This window comes from Macrosteles quadrilineatus, unplaced genomic scaffold (assembly GCF_028750875.1).
Source record: "Macrosteles quadrilineatus isolate MER2022 unplaced genomic scaffold, UCM_ALF_1.0 Scaffold_5__1_contigs__length_97177068, whole genome shotgun sequence".
Taxonomy (NCBI): domain Eukaryota; kingdom Metazoa; phylum Arthropoda; class Insecta; order Hemiptera; family Cicadellidae; genus Macrosteles; species Macrosteles quadrilineatus.
In genome coordinates, this window is record NW_026542598.1 from 56,900,340 (window position 1) to 56,923,314 (window position 22,975).

General features: G+C 36.3%; 1 protein-coding gene across 1 annotated transcript; it reads left to right on the forward strand.

The window, feature by feature from the left end:
- The first annotated feature begins 258 nt into the window (after window positions 1-258).
- Window positions 259-15,799, forward strand: LOC128994552 (DNA repair and recombination protein RAD54-like). Its single transcript, XM_054419175.1, has 15 exons — window positions 259-399; window positions 915-1,067; window positions 4,131-4,327; window positions 6,524-6,593; window positions 6,878-7,072; window positions 7,363-7,581; window positions 8,339-8,500; window positions 9,205-9,332; window positions 10,027-10,160; window positions 10,562-10,730; window positions 11,976-12,177; window positions 12,956-13,162; window positions 13,616-13,779; window positions 14,143-14,335; window positions 15,554-15,799. The coding sequence occupies exons 1-15, from the start codon at window positions 397-399 to the stop codon at window positions 15,641-15,643; spliced, it is 2,286 nt and encodes a 761-aa protein (XP_054275150.1). The 5' UTR covers window positions 259-396; the 3' UTR covers window positions 15,644-15,799.
- Window positions 15,800-22,975: the final 7,176 nt, after the last annotated feature.

Genomic DNA, 22,975 nt, shown 5'->3' on the forward strand with positions numbered 1-22,975 from the left:
ATTACGCTGTTGGCAAAATTAGTCCTGAAAAACAAATTGTGCGTCCCGATGGCAATTGTTGGCGGGAAAAGTTGAAAAGCTTTCTGCTACCGCTACCACCATTACCATTCCACTCCCATAGTTTTGTTTTTTCTTTTTGTTTACTTGAGGTTAACTTAGTTACTAACTTGTAAATTATTTTTCCTATAGAAAGTAAAACTTATTTGAACTATTATGTAAGTTACAGTATTTTTGTTTATAAAGACTATATTAAATTTAAAATATAAGTCATTAATTCATTGGACAGTGAGTTTAAAAAAAATAATGTTTAATCTTTGAAGATAATGTAGTAGGCCTGTAACAATAAATCTGTTGTACATTGATCAATACAATATTCTTTCTCACTAATACAACGCAATGGTAAGTTTGTTTACGTTGATCATATTTCATATATTTTACTTAGGTTACATATTTTACTGTCAATCCAGGTAATCCAAACTATTTGTAGTCTATTTTAAAAATTACAAAGGTTAATTAGTTAAAGATTATGTAGGCCTAACCTAAGTCTAACTTAGCTTACATTAAGTAAACTTAATTACTAAGCAAGTAAGTTAAGTAAATAACTAGACCCTACCTAACAATGAGCAACTAAATAATCAGTGCTAAGTTTTTTTAACAAGCCTAAGTTTAAACCTATTTTACCTAGTAGGTATGTTGAATATTTATTTACTGTCCACTTCATAAGCCAGCTCCAGCTAAAACAAGGTATTACGCCTAACTTAAGTTTTGTTCTCTTAACTTAATTTTTTGTATGATATTGAGCATTTTACTTCAAACTTTTTTCCTATTAGCCTAATTAAGGAGTGGACTATATTTTATTGGAACTGTATTGTAATAGACCATAAACGTAAATGTTTTGTTTTAATTCTTTTCAGCGTCGTAGTCTGGCTCCAAGTCAGATAAAACGAACCATTGAAAATGATAGTGAGCCTTCCCCTAAAAGAAGCTTAAAGAACAAGAAGCTAAGCACTCCTGAACATCGGCCTGTTCTAGTGGTCTTAAATACACCTGAACAAGTATCTGCACACGTAAGTTCTATTCTATTTTGTAAGCTCCTTAATTGTTTTGATTGTCAACTTACACACAAAACTAAGCCTCTTATAATAATGATAATGAATTTGTTAATAACTTAATTATTAATTTTCATACTACTGTTTCAAGTCAACTTAATTCATAGGCAATTTCATTGCAAGGACTTGCCATTTATTGTGTGAAATTTTGTTTGTTTTTTGTTACCAGTGTGTTCTGTATAGCCAGGAATAAGTTACAGGAATTTAGTTATTGACACTATTGGCAGGTTTTGACATGGGTAATTTGAAATTAGGCCTTACAGACCAAGCTACTTCAATTTTTTAATGTTTTTATTTATTTTAGATAAAAAACTAAATTGTGAAAAAGATGAAACAGATTACCCTAACTTATATACAGTAGGCCTACAAAAGGCTAATTTATGTAATTAAGTAAATTATTAAAGTTGTTAGATTATGCTTTGAATATGTTTATTCAATTTTTTGCCGTGTCTTGTGACGCAAGCGTGATGCGCGAGCCTGCCGTTCAACGGTTGTTTTTTTGGATCCATCGTTTTTCAAAGCCCAACACTCTTGTCCCGACTCTCGGTCTTGTCTTCCAGCAACCTAACTAGGCCTACCGTGAAGTCGAACAGTTGGAACCTTCCTCAGAAAACTATGTTGATTATGGAAGCTAAGTATAGATTATAAGCAACGCCATTCAAATATGTTAGGCTAGGAGCAAATTCAAGGGGGGGAAGCCTACTGGCTTTCGCTCCTACGCTGGAAAATGTTATTAAATAGTATGTTTGATTCCGCCTAAGGGCATCAAACAATCTCATTCATGTTTTAAAGTCATATTGTTCCAAGAAATTAACTTGTCAGCAAAACGTTCATTCTCAGTTCAACTACCAGATTTATTTAATCAATGTTTGCTCCAATCAGGTGTTTATGTCTGGATCAGATTCATTAGTTTGGAAGGTGTCAATATTAGAAATTAAATAACTTTTATCAAAGCTGGCTTGGGCTTAAATTCCTGGTCTGGTTAAAGATTCCTGTTCTCTGGTCCCCAGCAAACATTTCCTACAATCATTATGGTCAATTTGTACCAACAAACATAGCCATAATCACAGCAATAGTTTTATGCCATAACCACAGTCACTATTAACAATTACATAGTTTCCACAACATTTAACTCAAAACCAGTGGCGGTTCCAGAGAGGGGGCCATAGGGGCCATGGCCCCCCCCCCCGGAATCAGGTTTTTTAAAATTTTTTCAAGCTTTATAATTCAAAAATGACTTAAAAATTGTCGCGCACATCCCCGTTTCCCACCATCCACTCACGTAGACATGTGCGTTCGAGTGTATACATCCTCAACGTTGCAGTGTCGCATGCTCACCCGCCTGGCTGGGAAATGTAGTACAGATACCATCTAAATTATAACTTAATACGGAGTATGCTTAAACCCATTGGGGAAGGAATTAATCCGCTACCTGCAGCACCCTCTGGCGGCAATTAATTTTACCGAATTTGTAGACTTTTACTCTAACTGCTATAGAAAGAAAACCTTAGGTAATAAATTAATAATTAATTCACCATTTTGTTCACAGTAAAATTGTCTACAGAAAAGTGTTAACTGGATAGTAAAAGTTCTGAACTAAAAAAATATATATATATAAAGATTATAAAAATAAAAATTTTAAAAACAATATTTTGAAAGTAAACTTGATATACAAATTCCAAGATTAATCCAGACACCAAATAACACTACTATTATAAAGGTCGATCGATTCCCTACGTAGAAAAATCAAAAGTTGTGTACTTTTATAAGTAATAACATTTAAAAAAAATTGTTTGTTTACCTTACCGCAGCTGATTTTTGGTGATATAGGTGGTTTCCATGGCAACACAAAATTGTTTGTTATTCGCTAAAATAAATTAGTAAATACGCAAATCAAGAAGCAAGATATTTATAAACATTATAATAGTTAGAAGAAACAAAAAGGGCGAAAAATAATAATAACTAAATAAAAAATGGCGCTGCCTAGCGGTGACACGAGCGGCTCTCGTAAGTCGGCCTGCAGCGGCCGTACGAGTAACGCTCGTAAGTCGGCGCCAATGGGTTAATCTAATACTCCCCTGGATACTGGCGCGCTGTGTGGTAGAAAAACGGGCCCACTTATTTTTTAACATAAAGATTTCAAATTTATATATATTTTAGACAGTGCTTATTACTGTGTAGTTAGTTTGAACCTTAACATATTATTTTATAGTTTATTTAGGCAAATTAAGATTGATGGTAAATTTTTAATAGCACTAAAAACGTCAAAAATTTAGTAAGCGAGGAACTTTTTATTTTCTGAAACAATCATTGTTAAAGGAATACAATGCGCGTCAACATTATGAAACAAAACATTAAAAAATAGATAGGTGAAATTACAGGGCCGGTAAGAACAGAAAAAGGTTTATCAATGGTTTAAGGAAGTTTTGCAAACTCTCCCTTTCAGATTACAAGAGATTAAACTTTTTCTTCGTCAGAGTGCTTAAAATGTCGACTTTGTAAGTATAAATTTTCCCGGACCCCCTCCCACAATGGGGGGTAGTCCATACCCCCCAAACCCCCCGGAAGTTGTGGCCATGCTGGCCTAGAATTAAAATAACCCTACACACTCGATAGAATGGCCCCCTCCGAAAATTAGCCCTGGACCCGCCCTTGCTCAAAACGCCGCAACTACCAGCCTTGTCCCGTCAGTCACGCCGTTTATATTACCTATATCCCACCTCCACAGTCTACACCAGTGTCATTTTAACACAAACACTTTTAAAGGAATGTGACCAAAACCATTTTGTATTAACACTCTTCGGTACTGTGTCAGTGGGGGGATGGCCTCCTGATCGTCACCACTGATGATCATCCATATAAGCGTATTCAAACAAATTAGGTCAGGTATGATCGATCTTAAAATCAATTAGGTTCAGCAAACTTATATTGTTCTTTTGATGTTTGTAACTTTTAAGACACAGTCCTTATTGTTTGCCTTCTCAAATCTCAAGGATTGCTTAATCATTTGTACTGTTGCAGGAAACCCTAATAAAGAAGTTGCTATCAAAGCCTTTCAAAGTTCCCATAGCCAACTACCAAGGTCCCCTCGGTAACCGTGCCTTGGGAGTACGCCGAGATGGTGTGCGCCGGTCATTACACGACCCTGAAGCACCAGGAGCTCTGGTGTTGTTCACTCCACCCCAGCTCAGCGCGCACGACCAGCTTAAAATGGACAAGTTCGTAACAATCTGTTAACAGGGGTGTGGTACAACTAACTACTGTAAATAGGTGTTACTTGTACGGGGTGGAAAAAAAGTCCCAGAACTGTTTAATATTTCAAAAAGTATTATAGATAGAGCTTTAAAACTTGGTCCACAGTTATTGATAATTAAGATGATCTTAACACATTATTCAAAGATGCGCTACCTCTTCAGGGGGATTCAGCTGACTTCTGCTAGGAGTCAGAAGAAAATCTTAAATGTACAGTAAGCATGGGTTGATATCCACATCAAATTAACCATTTGAGGTCGAATGGCGAGTATAGGTCGCCGCCCGCCGTTTTCCCGACTGATAAAATGGCTACCTATACTCACAAAAAAAAAAATTAAATAAAAAAAGTTGATCTTTGCGGTCTGGCGAGTATAAGTCGATAAACCCAATTTTCCCGACTACTGGAATGGTAAACTATACTCGCTGAAAAATGGAGAAAAAATTTGACCTTTAAAGGGAGGTCTTTGCTATTAAAATACAGTGCAGCAAACCCGAACTCAAACGGAGAACCGAGTCAAAAATGAAAGCTACCTATTCAAAGATGAATTAAATTTGCATTGCTATTACACGCTACTCCTCAGGGGGCGACCGCTAGAAGTTGGAAGAAAATTGTAAATGCATGTATAGGTCAATATGCACATCAAATTAAAGGTCTTTATTAGTATAATATAATGCCACAACTTTCTTCTGACTCCTAGTGGGCCATCCCCCCGAAGAGGTAGTGTATCACTGAATCATGCGTTAAAATGATGTTAATGCCCAGTAACTGTGTTTTAATTTATAAAGCTCTATCTTTATTATGTTTTGAAATATTTAACCCACCTGGGACTTTTGTTCCAACCTGAATCAACACTTGTGGATTTTCACTCAGATTTTTTTTTTTCGTTTTGTTTGTAAGGAAGCGGTCCAATACATGATCTTGTTGCTGTTACTAACATCGATATTTTGTATTTTCACTAATTGTTTGTATCTGACATTGGCCTTTGGCTTTTTTGATTAATCTATAGCCCAAAAATAAATGGCTTCTGAGTTCAGAATCATGTCTGCTCGGGATTAAACCATTACTCTTCAGATTTGAAGGTGTGCACAATAACCAGTCAGCTACCCCAATAGTTGGATGGATTAAGAATCATTGGATAATCTAGATCTATTCAAGTTATGAGTTGAGTTTATGCATGTTATGTAATCGCTATGTACTAGCCTCTTGCTTTTAGAAAAGTGCTGGAAATATTTGCCAACCATCCTTCTTTGTAAAATCTTATATAATCTAACAGAGCACCATAACTACTTGATCTCCAAGATTACGGTTTTTTTTGTCCTAGGACGCTAGGCACAAGCCCGTAATTGTTTTTCACATTACTTCAGACTCGACCTAGGGGTTGCGGCATTATCAGATGGATAAAATCCATGGGTGATTTGGCAGGATTTGAACCCGGGACCTCTGGAACCGAAGAACTAGACCAGCTTGATCCCCCATGATTAAGGTTTAAAGATAAACTAGGGTTGCTTTCAGAGAGGTGAAAGCCAGTTGAGCGGAACAAACGTGATTTGAGATTAAATATTGATTTCGATGCGGTTCGATATATCGCTTATTAAATTCTGATTTCTAACATTGGCTGTTTCTAATCACCTGGCAACACATATAGGTTCCCAAGAAAGTAGTCACCGGTCCGTATCCCTCCGCTCCTTGTTTATGCTCCCCGTATTGAGAAAGTAGTTCCGTATATTTTCTCGATTTGCAGTGAATTCCGCGCCTTAAAAAAATGTTATAACGGTATTTTCTGGTTTATTAAGATCATAGGAATGGTTTAAAAACGTTTAAAAGAAAAGTCTAGAAGGTTCAGAAATACCTTATGGGTATCTTGTTTACATTTTTCTTGTAAACAAAAACCTGTCATGGCTACTTTAGTCCCATAAGCCTAATGTTAAAAATTGGAAATTTTAAGTTCGTTTTAAATTGCATTAGCAATATCTAATTGAAATTTGTTTGTTTAAAAACCATCTCACTATTAGTCTAAGTAATTTTGTTAAGTTTTACTAAAATGCGTTCAGCCGTTATTGAGTGATGTTTCTCTATTTGTTGCATTGAAGTTGATCCCAAAGAGCTTCGCTCGCTCCGCTCAATGAATACAGACAAGTACAGTCTTTCTCTTAATTTTCAGAGACAAGATCCTCGTTCATGTGGTTGTCGATCCTATACTTTCAAACATTTTGAGGCCTCATCAACGTGAGGTAAGTAACTGTTTTAGTTTTAAGATTATATTTGTTCCAAATAAAACTTTATTTTTGTACCTGTTTGTAAGATAGGCTAATGCTAGAACTTTGCTAGAGGCTAAGGCTGATGGACCAAGTTGAGGGATGTTACAAAAGACCAAAAAGTGAAAGTTATCTTTATGTAGCCATATCCCCTTCAACTAGTTTTATGCACTAAGTTAGGCCTAAAATTTAAGATTAGTTACGCACAACTAGAGTACCGTATTTTTCTTGTTTTTTATTGTTTTCTAAATTTGTCCCAGGGAGTAAAGTTTATGTACGATTGTGTGACGGGACAGCGCATCGAGGGAGCGTACGGCTGCATCATGGCGGACGAGATGGGTCTGGGAAAAACACTTCAGTGCATCACCCTGATGTGGACTTTGTTGAGGCAGGGTCCAGAAGCCAAGCCTACTGTAGAAAAGGCAGTGATAGTGGCACCTAGCTCTCTTGTCAAGGTATATGCTTATTTTTAAACTTTGCAAACTAGTCAGTCACTTATATTACTTCACCTAGTGGCGAACTCTGTGAATGTTTTAAGCTGAGTATATGCAAGGTGTATTAGGTATGAAGTAGGATGAACTTTGTTGTTTTGTTACTTACCAAGACCTAGGACTAAGACTAAAATTATTTTTTTATGCCTGTTTATTTGGAACCAGAACCCATTTTCAGTGCTTTAGAGAAGATTTGGTTCTATGATTTTGATTTATCATATAATTTTATATTGTACTTATAAAACACATTGTAGAATTGGTGTAACGAGATAACCAAGTGGCTCGGGGGTCGAGTTAGCGCTCTTGCGATCGATGGTGGATCCAAGGACCACATAGACCGCCAACTGAGTGGGTTCATGCAGACATACCGAGGTCGGACGACACAGCCGATCCTGGTTATCTCCTATGAGACGTTCCGAAGCCACGCAGCTGTGCTACACAAGGGGGAGGTGGGACTGGTGTTGTGTGATGAGGTAAGTTGTATACATAAAAGCAGGTTGAAGTTAGTTTAATATTGTATGAGATAAACAAACATTAGTAGTTTCTTACTATCTATGGTTGATACTTTTAACTGAATACCGTATACAAAGTCCTTCTAATCCAAACTAATTGTACTAGACCCTGTTAGGATTATCAAATTGTTCATATTAGCTGGAAATAGAGTATTATTGTATTTAAAAAAATAAAACCATGAATCTTTATGACAGTAAAAGACCGTTGATGAGGCCTCAAAATGTTTGAAAGTATAGGATCGACAACCACATGAATGAGGATCTTGTCTCTGAAAATTAAGAAAAAGACTGTACTTGTCTGTATTCATTTATCTTTAAGATGTTGTGTTCTTTATATATTGCTCCTGCAACAAAGACAAAACTGTGAATGAAACATGATGGCAGCAACAATCACGGTCTCCCACAATTACGTTCTTTGTACTACATGACAACCAACCACTATTTACCTCCCTCCTCCTCCTGGTCAATCATTTTTTTCTTCTCCGTGTAGAAATTCTCTATACTTGACAGCATTTTGTGTGAGAACTCTTTAATGTTTTTGTTAGTAGGCTACCTTTAATTTAACCATCAAATGTGGTAGTTAATCCAAACCGGGGCAGTTTAGTGGAACAGGATGGTATTTTTCAGCCTTGTAAAGCAGTGGGTGAAAATATTTAGAGATAATGAAAACACCTTTTTCCTTATTAAATGATTTCTCTATGTCTTTTACGATTTATAGGGTCACCGACTGAAAAACTGTGAGAGTCAGACATACGTGGCACTGATGGGACTTAATTGCAAACGCAGAGTTTTACTCTCTGGAACTCCGATTCAGAATGACCTCCTCGAGTACTTCAGCCTGGTGCACTTTGTCAATCAGGGCATCCTAGGAACTGCTCAGGTAGTAATAAACTAAGAATAAAAATACAAGAAAAATAAAGTCATGTTTGTTAAGGTCTTTTTCCTTACAAGTCTGGTTAAGATTGTAAACTAATCCAGGTGATGGTAAAATGTTTATTATGCCATCAAAACTGAAAGAAATTCCACTCCTAACCCTGACATAACAACATGAATGACACTTTAAACATAAAAGATATAATTTTTATAAATAACTAACACTGAAATAAATTTAAACTCGTAGACAGACATAGGAACATGAATATGAGATCAATACATTGAATCAATACATAGTTTTGAATCTCAAAACCCTCCGATCAAAAATCTCGTTCAGTCGTAACCTAAACTTTTTCATATTTTTTGTGGTCTTTAGATTTGAGATTCAGTTTTGACACATCACTAGTGGAGAGCCATAATAGATAGACTGTTTATAGGCTTGGGTCCTCTCTCTCTCCCAATATCTTTGAGCTCCATGACTAAAACGTTGGCCCAACGATTGAAACAATGCCTTGCAAGCTCTGCAACCTAGGAGTCAAGCTTGTAACTAGTGCACTTAGATTTTTTGTTGGCCAGTGTTAGTGTTTGAGGTAGACTGTTGTGTCTGGCTGTTCTTTATCACCTTAGCCAGGTGACAGCACCATGAATTAAGGGGTGTTGGTTAAATCTGGTGAGTAAGTCATGAGATGTTTACCAGTCCGACTGTTTTAGGAGTTTAGAAAACATTATGAGACTCCGATCCTACGAGGCCAAGACTCTATGGCTTCGGATGCAGAGAGAGCCAAAGCAAATGAACGGCTTCAACAGCTGATTGGACTTGTTAACCGGTGTCTGATTAGGTATGGTATAGCAATTACTAAATACCATAATACTATCTATTTCAAAAGTGAAAAAGATCTCTTGTCTTTGAAATTCCATCTTAACTTGTTTCTTTTGTACTGTACCTAGACAGTAAAGTAATTTTGAACTTTGAGTTCCAAAGGCTGATGTGTCAAAAGCAAGAGTAACATGACCGACTTCTACTTACAACCTATGCAAGTAAAACTCAAAAACCAACTGATCTTCTGGCTGTTCTTAATGTTCTGCAACCTGGTGGTCAAGTTTAGAACTACTACCCTTCGGCTTTTGGTTGACAAGTAGGTTTTTGCAGTAGACTGTTATGTCTGGCTGAGTGATTTAAGGCACTGTCTTCAGGTGACAGCACTTAAAATTGAGAGTTTAAAACTTTTCTCAGTCAGGTCTACTGTGCAACTCATGTGATCATCTGACTGTGACAGAGCTTGAAGTTTCACGTAGAATAATCTGGGAAGGATATTGACGAGAAAGGTAGATTGTTATGTAGTTGCACCTTAAATCAGGCAATTTAATACTTTTGGCCATCTTTACTGTGTGGGTGTCCACTGAAAACTTAATAAAAAATAATTTGAATATTGGTGTTTGAAAGATGAAGGAAAACAAGATAAGAATAGGCATAACTATTTTACTGAGTTATCTATGAGGTTGAAAGGGCTAACTTTTGTGTATTGTGTACAGGCGAACATCAGCTCTCTTATCGCAGTATTTACCCCTCAAGACTGAACAGGTGGTCTGCATAAAACTCTCCTCCCTACAAGCAGAACTCTACAAGAAACTCATCAACTCCGACTCCTTCAAACGCAATATCAAAGGTATTTTGTCACAATATAAATTAGTTAGAATTAATTAATCATCCCATCCATGTGGATCAGCTGTAGTATTTTTTATTCAAATTAAATAACATAGTTGAATGAGCCACAGAGGGAGCTTCTGTCAAGTCTCTAATTTATCTCTTAGGTTTGGGTACTATGCAAGTTTGTATGATATAAAAAAATGATATAATTTACAGCAAGTTAATCTTTCAGTTATGGTTGGTTAAAAAGATGGCATATGCATCAGAAAAAAGAAATTGACAACAGCACTTTCTGTCAATGGCTCAATATTCAACTATGCTCATTCTTATTCTAAAACTAGCAACAACTTTATCATAGGAACAGAATATCTAGTTATATCCATCGCTAAAGATGGACTGTATTCATACAAAACATTTCAGGCGCAGGAGGAGAGGGTAAAGTGTCGTTGTCTGCGTTGTCGTCGATTACGTCGCTCAAAAAACTGTGCAATCACCCGGACCTGGTCATGGACAAGATACTAGCTGGAAGTGACGGGTTTGAGGACGCAGCCGCTCTCCTGCCCCAGGGGTACCAACAAACCTACGCCAGGTGAGAAGTGAAACTGTCCAGAGGGCTAGCACCAAAGTTGTTGTCATTGGGAATTGGGAATTGTAATACCCCTGCCTCAGCAAACCTGAAGACTAAGTGAATTACCAGGTGCAGTGGTTGATTTAAACGGTTGTAAAAAATGTCATCCTCGAGTTATTACGCTAACGGACACATATATCTAAATATATGAATTTGAATGGATGGTGTTTTTGGCCTCTGGGGACCTCAAAACGCAATAGTAAATTAGTCGCGGGTCCAGGTCTTATCATATAATCATTACTCTTTTACATCTGAAACCCTTTGTGGTTTTTACCCTTGACTATGTATGTGACTTGACCTTTCAATCCCAAGTGTTATAGTTGCAGCCAGTTTTAGAAAATTAATGCATAATTGACACTCTTAGGCCGGCCGCACACTGGTCAAACAAAACACTTTTGACAAAACGTTTTGTCGGATAACAAAAACAAATTTGGTTAGTCCCCCGTAGACCAGTGTTGTGAAAACACAGTACGTATCTGGTGTTTATAACAATGTTCGAGGAAGTGGCCGTTGCAATTAATAATTACTATAAATGATTAATAATTGCTGTAATAAACTCATCTATACGTACAGTAGACTCCCTCTTATCCGGACTCCTCGGGACCGAGGCCAGTCCGGATAACGGTTTTTCCGGTTAAACGGTCGTCCCCCAAAAAATGCATACTCTATACAGTATTTGACTTAAAATTAGGAGAGAATTGTATTTAGACACGGAATCACTGGTCTCAAATCTTTCCTACGAGAACAGTCGTTTCAGTACCGCCCACTTCCTACCAATCTAGTCCGGTTAAACCGATGTGCTGATGAAAATTATCCGGATAAAGAGATGTCACTTGTACCGAGTGTAATCCGGTCAAACCGATGTCCGGATAAGAGGGAGTCTAATGTACATTTCTTTAAACTTGTCAATAGATATATATTGAGAAATTTTTCTAGATAATTATTCTTTAATGGAAGCTATTTTAACATATGTATTGGTTTGGCACATGTGGTTGCATTTGAATAAGAATTTGGTGACAACTGTTGTATGAGATGTCTACTCCAGGGTTGCCATTTGGCGGACTATGTTAATCCGTGAGGTGGTGCCCCCCTCCACCACCCCCCCCCCCCCCCCCCCCCGTCTGATTTTTCCTTAACCAAAGGTGGCTTCCCTGGTCTAAGCTGGTAAAACATCATAGTTACTGTGTAACTTTTTCACCCCCACAGAAAGACGCTGATGGTAGAGCTGTCTGCCAAACTGATGGTGTTGGATTGCATGTTGGCTATTGTCAAGACAACGACAACCGACAAAGTAGTGTTGGTGTCCAACTACACTCAGACCCTGGACCTGTTTGAGAGACTGTGTCGTCTGCGAAACTACCAGTATGTGAGACTAGATGGCAGTATGACGATCAAGAAAAGGGCCAAGGTAGAGAGAGTTTTTGGTTTTTTCTTTTTTAATCTAGCTGGATGTGTTGAGTATTGTATATGTCAATACTGTACAATACGTCTTTGCTTCTTTGTAGTAGTTGTGAGAGTATGGTGGCAAATTTGAATGTCTTTGAGTTTGCTCTTTGACTGGGTTTGGACTGGTGATGAAATGTAGTTTCAAGAAGATGTCTTGAACTAATAACGAATAAAAGAATTTTTCTGGGATATTTGTTTAGAGTATATACTGAACAAATTGCTTGTTTGAAAAATACTGAAACACACTAGGTATTAACTGTTTTATAATTTCATTGAATTTGTTTGATTAAATTATAGATGTTTAATTCTCTATCAATGTTGTTTCCTTGTGCACTTAAATCTTTCCACAACACCAGCTGGTTAGCTGAGTGGTTGTAGTGCTTGCCTGGTTATCAGAAGAATGCTGGTTTGATCCTGAGAAAAGTCAGTCACTCTTTAAGGGTTTGAAACTAGACCCAGCTATCCTTCATCATTGGGCTTTTAATAAATGGTCCTGGCTAAAGCAACAGTTAGTCTTTTTAAAAGTCCGCAACAAAGCCAACATCCCTTTTTAACACTCATACTTAACTCCTCTCTGCCTTCAAATACACACCTTGGTGTGTCGACGTCGTTTGAATCTAGTCTGATTTCCCCTAAAACCCAAGTTTTCTTTTGACATTTAAGGCTTCCCAAATCCCATCGCTATTTGACATTTACCAATGTATATCTCATTTAGTAAAGATATTCTTTTTCAACTGTAGGTTGTAGAGAACTTCAACAACCCAATGGGAGGTGACTTCATCTTCATGTTGAGCTCCAAGGCAGGCGGTTGTGGCCTCAACCTCATCGGAGCCAACCGTCTCGTCATGTTTGACCCTGACTGGAACCCGGCCAATGACGACCAAGCAATGGCTCGGGTCTGGCGAGACGGACAGAAGAAACCATGCTTCGTCTACAGGTTCCTCTGTGTAAGTATGATAATATTGTGACTTGTGTGGAAACTTGAAATCGTCCACGTTGATGGTTTTAAGGGCCCCAAGGCTGTGGGCTTCGCCGGAAATGGCTCCCAGAGCAAAATGAAATAAATAGTTGGATTTGGGAGAGTTTTTTAACATTTAACTTTTTAACTAGTCAGGGGTGTTCAAGCTAAATACTGGTTTGTATTGATGTAATTATTCATTGAAGTCTGACCACCAAGAAAAATAAGAGAATTTAAATTTGTTGTTTATGTTTTAATATAAACAATGTCTGTTGAAATTTTGTGAGTACACAATGAACACCTATGTGTGAGCCATGTACATAGGGAATCAATGAGGATTTTAATACTAGTGATATTACTGTGCTACTTCTATAAATAGACAGTTTGAAAGAGGATTTTTACATTGTATTGCCTAGTTATAATTTTTCTGTGTTGGATGCAGACCGGCAGCATAGAGGAGAAGATGATGCAACGACAAGCGCACAAGAAGGCTTTGAGCTCATCTGTGGTAGATTGTGAAGAAGATGTTGCACGACATTTCTCTCTCTCCGAGTTACGCAGTTTGTTTCAACTGGAAGAGAACACGCCGAGCGATACACACGACAAGTGGGTAGAACAGTGTACCGTATGCTTAGTGAAAGAGTGCTTGCTTGAACACTCATAAAATTTAGAATTTGATTTACTCTCCACTTTATATGAAATGCACTCTTTTTGGTGATGATAGTTTATGTTGTCTTAGAGATTAGTGCATACATTTCAGGATCTGAAATTAAATCCCGGACCTGCGGTGAGAAAGTACTTAATAAGTAAAGTACCAATAATACTACAAAAACCCAAAATAATGCTGGAAATCACACAAGAAAAACACAAAGAGAACTGGTAATCAAACATCCATTGTGTTTGCCAGCCCTCTATTTATTTTTACAGATTGTTAGGGATTTTGGTTTCTTATTTATCTTTCATTTGTAGGATCAAGTGTGGTCGATGTGTGAATGGTATACAAACCAAGCCTCCACCAGCTGACTCTGACTGTACGGACGACTTGTCGTGTTGGCATCATTGCCGAGAGAAGCGGTGGCTCGTAGACCCGGTGCTGCGACAGTGCTGGGATGCTGGTGTGTCCTTTGTCTTCTACCAACACTCCCAGAAAGCGACACCCAAGGTAACAATACTTATACAAAATGATTTAGAAGAAAGCGTGAGTTGACTCGTTTAATGCTATGATGTGGGGATATTTTTTATGGTATCTCCCACACATATAGTCTTTGATTACAATATGTACATATTTTATAACAAAAATACCCCCGCCGCAGCAAACCTGCAGACTAAGCGAATTTCCATTTGACTGATTGGATTTACACCGAAATGTCTACTTAAAAATATAACATTTATTCTTGATTTAAATAGAATTAGTTTAACAAGTACTTAGGTTTGCTGCATCAGGGAGGGTAAAACTGTTTGTTTTTTTTTTGTAAAATGTGAATAGTTAGTAAGAAATAAAAACATTTTCCAAATTTGATCAAAATATGTTCACAAACAAGCAAACTACAACAGTTTACTTATTCTCCATAAGACTTTAAATTTACAATTTTTTGGAATTTTCACCCTAACCATTAGGCGCATAATAACGCTTCAATATACTAAATTATTTGTTTTTTAAGCTCTACAAAATGGTTTGGAAAGAAATTGCTAAATTTTATGTTTTTTGGGTCAAAAATGGGAAAAACCTATTTTTACCCCATAAAACCCCCCGTAAACCCCTGTTCCCATGGTCCGATCATGCTGGATCGCGAACTCGTTCGAATAAACGTACGTTTACACGTTTGTACCAAATTTCATCAAAATCGGATCATTTTTGCTCGAGTTATCGTGCTGACGGACACATATATATATATATATATATGAATTTGAACGGATGGTGTTTTTGGCCTCTAGGGACCTCAAGACGAAAAAAAAATTTGTCCCGGGTCCAGGTCTTACCATGAGTACTACGGTAATAGCTTATTCCCTATATGGGAAATTCGCTAAAAGGAAACTATCCTCTTCTTTACTGAAGAAAAACAAGAAGCAAAACAGGTTATGTTTGCAATGCCTAGTGATGTGAACTTCTGCCCAAGCCATTTGCAGAAAGTCCCTCCTATGACAACATGAGTTCAAACACTTTTAAGGGAAAGCGGTCCAAACCCATATTAAAGTTTTGTGTATGTACCAGGAATTGAACCCGTCCCTCCTGCACCGAACTCTGAGACGCTAACCACTACACTATGACACACCCACTTAAAACTGGTGTATTTAAAATAGGGTTTGTTTTGTTGTGACAAATTTAGATTATGCCATTATTTCAATGGAAGTAATGTAAAATGTTATCAATTTATTACAGAAGACAATCACAGAAGAAGAATCTAAAGAAGAATTATTGGAAGAAGGAGAAGATGAAAGTGAAGAAGATGATAAAACCGACGACAGCTGATGATATTGATTTAACAAACTATTTACTTTCCTATGTAAGTGAGGTTTATTTTTACTACTGTGATATTGTGTGTTTTTAATTTTGTATAGGATTGTGCCTTATTTTCTACTCTTATCAGATTATCATACTTTTGTATATAGCGATAAAATATATTGATTTGTGTAACAAAGTGTTATTTATCCCACCTAAATTGTCAGATCGTAGTGAAAGAGTGCTGTTTATATTGTTTTAAATTATTTTTAATATGAATTTGTTTATCAACATTATTCTAATTAATTATTTTAAGAAAAAAAAAACTTATTGACCATTGGGTAAAGGCAGTGTTGATAAAAGCAGAGTAAAAAGTGTTGAAAAGAACATATGTTTGAAGGTGTATACATACTCCCTCTCATAGACATCATTATTATGGTTCAGCTAAAATGTTATAATGTATGTTTTTGTCTGGTTCGCTTACGTGACACTTTGTGTCTTATTATTTCATTTTACAAGCGTTAAAATTATTTTAACCAAATACAACTATCTTTTTGTAAACTACTGCTTCTCTGGTTTTTTTTAACAAATCCAAATCAGAGAGCAGAAAGTTTGTTCAAGAAGAATACACCATTTATAGACACAAATGTGAGTTGCGTAAACATCTAAACACTAATGTGGTGTAACTAAAACACTAGACTCTAAAATAAGTCTCAGATTTTACAAGATCATGAGAGGTATTACAGGCTCCAAATTCAGTGGTTCGATACAATACTTCATTCTATTTTATATATAATCATTCTACTGGGTACCGGTACTTCATTATTTATATTCAGCTTTAAAAATGCACCTAGTGTGTGTTGCTGTATGAAACGTTTGATTGACGATATAGTTGTCTGACAAATGAACTGGTTGATATGGAAAGAGTACAACGATTGTGCATACGGCATCCTAGAAAAACTAACTTATAATGATGAGTGATGCAAATAAAAATCTATATATTAATTTGAAACTGTTTTTCTTTGTGACAGCTAATTTGAGAGAACGGCTGGGCGTAGAAACTCGGTAGGGGTCTCTAAAGAAAGGTCTTGGTCTGAAGATGAGCCATCAAAAGAGTAACGTGGTAAATTTCCTTGGGGCTCTGCCCCAGTGGTCTTTAAATTCCCATCCCATGTTATTCTTATGGAGGAAAAACGGGGTTTTGTCACAGCTATTTTCAGAGAACGGCTGGGCGTAGAAACTTGGTAGGGGTCTCTAAAGAAAGGTCTTGGTCTGTAGATGAGCCATCAAAAGAGAAAAGAGGTAAATCCCCTTGGGGCTCTGCCCGAGAGGCCTTTGAAGTTGCCTCTCCAGATTTGTTTACATTACGACCATATGCATCAATTTTCACTACTCTTCAATGAAACAGCTGTTAATATTGAAATTGTGATTTGTAAAATTATTTGCAATGATTTTTTTTCAGATTTTAAAGTCAATTTTCTTTTGCATCGTGTCATGTTTTGCAATACTGTGTAATGTTCTATTACCAAATCAGTGGAAAATATCACAGTAACTCTTAAGATTATTTCTTATGAAGTTAACTTATATCTATTGTATGGGTTGGTTTCTGCATTTTTTACCACTTCTTGGAGATTGTACTTAGGCGTGTTGTACGTATACGATATTCTTTGGCGTATCGTATCTGTAGACGATACTTGGGTTGTTGTAATTATTACAATGGAAAAAACGAGAAATTCTGGACAATTTGATATACTAAAAATTAGGCCGATTAGGCCGGGGCCTAGGGCCGCAAGCAAAAGGGGGCCGCAGAGGATTGGGAAAAACATTTTTTTATATAACATTTTAAAAAAATAATTTATTTTAAACCACCAGTTTGCCACGATCACAGGTGACCATAATGATGTCTCCGTGAACCGAGGGAGATGTTCACGATTTTGCCGCGGCCTCGGGTGCCTGTGATGATGTCCCGTGATTGCAGCCCGCGGGAGACGTTCATGATTTAGCCGCGGCCGCGGGTGACGGGGATGTGTCCTTATGATCGCAGCCCACAGGAGACGTTCACAAGTAGATGCTGTATCGAGTTGTCAATGATAATGTCCCCGTGATTGCGGCCTGTGTGCGGGAGATGTTCACGATTTCGCCGCGGTCACAAGTGTCGATGATGATGTCCCCGTGATTGCGGTCCGCGGCAGATGTTTATGATTTCCCCACGGCCGCAAGTGTTGGTGATGCATCCCCGTGATTGCGGCCCACGGGAGATGTTAAGATGTTGGAGATTGTACTTAGGCGTGTTGTACGTATACGATATTCTTTGGCGTATCGTATCTGTAGACGATACTTGGGTTGTTGTAATTATTACAATGGAAAAAACGAGAAATTCTGGACAATTTGATATACTAAAAATAAAACTGAATTAACACTGTACTACATTTCTTGAGCAATCATTGAAAGAGCTGATTTGCAAACAATGGAAACATAGAAAAGTCATAGAACACAACCAAGTAGAAGAAATAAAAATAATGTTTTTTTTTTCATTTATAATCGTTATTACAGACAACCTATTGCTATGAGTGGGAAACATTTGTAGAAAACACTAAAAAACAATATCAACTTTTGAAAAAAGATAAGATATTTGCAAACAAATTTGATTATGTCTAACCGTACACATCGTGAGTATTTCCATATTCTTTGAGTCCACTCTTATAAAGTCATCGGAAATTATGACTGTTATTCGTTTTAAAATAACGTCTTTAATGCTTTGCAATTGCTCGAATTCGAGCAACAGGTACACTAGTAGGTTGTTGTTTTGAATCAAGTAAAATATTATTCAACTATCTTGTTTGGAAAAAAAATAGTTCTACAGCTACATGTTAACACGTTCGCTACCAATCACCACATATATACAACTCTGCAGTCATTGCCACATACAGAGGTATACATTTTAATATTACACATGAGACCGGGTGTCACTTGGTTAACACTACACGCACCACAGGCCAGTGATGCAGCAAAGTAAAAAAGTTTTGCCAACTATCATTTGATGTTACTAATTATTATATCCACAGACCAAGTGACGCTCATGTGCGACAGACATCCCTGTAGACCACTGCAGAGAATTCAGGGCCTTCAAATAGACTGTCACAATGATATAAGCTTTTTAATAACATTTGAACACCTACACAAATATGCGAAGACAGTCCGTGGGTAGTCTGGCCGTCGCATATGTGCGTTACTGGTCCTTATGAATGAAAAATTTAGTACTATTGCGGTAGCGAACGTTTTAAAATACAGTGTAAAACAACTTAACCCAAGGTTTATCAATCAATATAATTACATCATTTCACTTAAGTTTATAAAGCCATCTTGCAAAAAAATGTGAAAGTACAAGATTACAGTTTCATTGTAGGGTATTTATAATAATTATTCTGTTTAATTAGCTTTTTAACACATATCTAATACACACTTTCAGCAAAATAAACCATAAATTGATTTCAGTTTCATACACATTTTACCCTACAGGACAATAACCTCCTTTGATTTCCATGTTGTGTTAGTTAAGTGAATTCCTCTTAAAAATTGTTCAAAATGTTGAAGAAATGGTTATATCTGTAAAGGCTGCACGAGGATGTAAGAACTTGGAAATGTACGTAACAGAATATGATACACACAGTATAGGATTTAAATAGAACTACTAAAACATATGTATGCCTCCTATGTGTTTAAACTGTGTTTCCATTCTAACATTCCACTAATATCCAAAAAAAGTAATAGAAAAAATATTACACTACTATGAATCCCTGCTTAAAACATAGGCCTAGTACAGTACTGTGTACCATATTTATATAAATGTCACGGGGAAATTAATTTAATTCCCAATAGTGATGGTCAAAACCAGAAATTTTGAATCTCAAAACCGAAACCGAAACTTGAAAAAATCGAATCTCGAATCTCAAAACCTAAACGCGAAACCTTTTTACTTAGCTGGTAACAAAAGTTAAGGTTACAGAAAAAATACAGGTCTGGTTACAAAGGTTAAGGTTACAGAAAAAATACAGGTAATAATAAAATTTTTAATGAAATCAATACCCCCGCCGCAGCAAACCTGCAGACTAAGCGAATTTCAACTTGTCTGATTACATTTTTACTCAAATATTTCCATAAATAAGACATATTATTTATTCCCTATTTAAATAACATTAAATTTAACAAGTGCTTAGGTTTGCTGCTACGGGGAAGGTAAAAAGTGTTTTTTGACCATACGTGAATAGTATGGGATGAGATGAAATAAATAAATTTGCCAAATTTTATCAATATATATCCATAAACAAGTAAACTACAACAATTTTTATTTTCTGCATAAGAATAACATGGGAATTTTAAATTAAACTATTTTTGAATTTTCTCCGTGACCGTTAGGCATACAACAGCGCTTCAATATACTAAATTATTTCTTTTTTTAAGCTCTACAAAACTGTTTAGAAATAAATTGCAAAATTTTTTGTTTTTAGGGTAAAAAATGGGAAAAACACATTTTTACCCCATAAAACCCCCCATAAACCCCTGTTCCCATGGTCCGATTATGCTGGATCGCGAACTCGTTTGAATAAACGTAGGTTTACACGTTTGTACCAAATTTCATCAAAATCGTATCATTTTTTCTCGAGTTATCGCGCTAACGGACACATATCTATCTATACTATTATGAAAAAGAGGTGGTTGCTGTATTGTGTATGTGTGTATGGGAAAAGTAAACTCGAAAAATACTGGTCGGATTGGGCTTGGTTGCTGTATGTGTGTATGGGAAAAGTAAACTCGAAAAATACTGGTCGGATTGGGCTGAAATTTGGCATGATGATAGCTCACATTCCCGATTAACATATAGGCATATTCTTATTTCAAAAATCCTTTCGGGCTCCGCCCCAGTGGCTCTGGAGTTTCCCATGTTAACCTTATGAGAAATGGAATTATTGAATCTTAACAGCTGTTTCAATTAAACAAGTTGGTTCTGTTCTAATATATAAATATATATATAAATATATATATAAATATATATATAAATATATATATATTTATATATAAATATATATATAAATCTAATATATAAAATTCTCGTGTCACAGTGTTTGTCTGCAAACTCCTCCGGAACGACTTCACCGATCGTTATGAAATTTGGTGTGTAAATTCTGTAGGTATGCGAATCGGACGTAAACTATTTCCCGTTTCGAAATTCTTAAAAGGGCTCCGCCCCAGTGGCTCTGGAGTTTCCCATGTTAACCTTATGAGAAATGGAATTAATGAATCTTAACAGCTGTTTCAATTAAACAAGTTGGTTCTGTTCCATGATGTTCAATAGCATTAAAGTTACGAGGATTACCAACAGGGTGCAGCACTATTATTTCTTTTACATTTATGACAACAGCTAATTTGCAACCAAAAGGTGAGTGAGCGTAGCGAACGAACTTCAACCTGGAGGCGAGTGAGCGTAGCGAACGAGCTAACCTGAAGGCAAGTGAGCGCAGCGAACGAGCTCCAACCCAAAGGTGAGTGAGTGTAGCGAACGAGCTCCAACCCAAAGGTGAGTGAGCGTAGCGAACGAACTTCAATATATATATATATATATGAATTTGAACGGATGGTGTTTTTGGCCTCTAGGGACCTCAAAATGAAAAAGTAAATCGGTCCCGCGTCCAGGTCTTACCATGAGTACTACGGTAATAGCTTATTCCCTATATGGGAAATTCGCTAATACTATAAGAGGTTGACTCCTGACACTGATATAATAACATAAATATGTGACTGATAAACCCATACCAACATAATTCTTTCTGAAATTTCAGAATACAATTTACTGTGTTTGCTCTATTGCTATCAGATAGTGTGGAAACAGTGTTAAAAAAAAATAATAATAATACAAAGAGTGCCAATAGATTCAAGAATAAAACTGCCAAAATCTTCAATTTCGAAACTTTTGAATCTCGAAACCGAAACTTTTCCAAAGTTTTGATGGTTTTGAGATTTGAGATTCGGTTTTTTGACACATCACTAATTCCCAATAATTGTTTCTGACAACCTTATTTTTTTCTTACTATCATACCATATTTTTCTAGAGGAGAATATTTACTTATCTTAGTTATAGACAGACAGTTAAAATGTTTGTACTTAACTGATAAGAAATCACAACATGTTAAAGTGATAGCAATATTATGTGAAACATAATAACTGCAATTGAGTATTCATTTTAGTTTTTGTGAATATGATTACATAACAAACTCTGATCTGAAAATTAGAGTATGGTACAGAATGACTAGCAATTTTAGGGATCTATTTTTTATGCAAATATGGCTAATTATTTTTGCAAATGGATAATTGGCCTGTTTATTTTGTCATAATGCAGTCTGGTCAGATGACAAGAATGTATAAACTTGGCAGTAAGATATTTACAAGTGGAACCTCAATAACAAATCACCCTTGATAACTCTCATTTTAAAATTTCCTTGAATATATGTTTGAGCGCATGTTATGGCGAACCTGTATAAGAAGTCAATAAAGTTATAGATTAGGTCTACCTTTGTCGTTGTAGCCTGTAGTTCTTGAGTAGGTAAGATGTTTGATGAACTAATTAATTATCTTAAAACTAATATTACTACTTCTCAACTTCTGTTTATAAAAAACTAATACAAACTCAAATACGTAACTGTTGAAGAACTAATATGAAAGTTCCTCAAGCTCTTAAAACTGGGATAGAAAATCAAATATTGTATGATAAATCATGTATTGTTTTATACCTAAGTTAAATCCCTATAGCCAAATGAAGTATAAACTAACTAGTCATCTTTCACCTCCCCTTCAAGCATTCATTAAAACAATTTGTTATGTAAAATGTACCGGTATTATAAAAATTATTGACTTTAGAATACCATGTTTTAATTAACAGGCTTGAGTCAATGATGCTGTTTTTGTTTTCAACTATGAAAAATTATCAGACTAATGAAATCTGATATCACAGAATAAAGAGCAAGTTCCTTGATTCATATAATTAATGTTACATTGAGTAAATTTCAGTCCATTCAATGGAGCGATTACAATAATTCATTCTTTTGTAGACAAAATATTTGCTTTGCAAGTTTGTTCAACATTCATTCAATTGCAATAGTCTAATTAAACCACTCAATGAGTCAGTGGCCGTCATGTGTCACACTCTAGCGAGTAGTAACGATATTATATAAACACAGTTCTCCGCTCGGCCAATCAGAAGCCTACGCGGGGTCACGTGGTACATCACGTGATTAGCCGACTCGTGGCACGCAAACATCGCCGACACCAACGCTCTCTATTGTGAATCGTGATGTCGACTCTAGCGTT

Excerpts from the sequence above, each read along its gene's own strand:
- LOC128994552 (XM_054419175.1), top strand. Across the intron at positions 10,161-10,561 it reads CTTCAAACGCAATATCAAAG|GCGCAGGAGGAGAGGGTAAA; the intron begins GTATTTTGTCAC and ends AAAACATTTCAG. Across the intron at positions 12,178-12,955 it reads CGATCAAGAAAAGGGCCAAG|GTTGTAGAGAACTTCAACAA; the intron begins GTAGAGAGAGTT and ends TTTCAACTGTAG.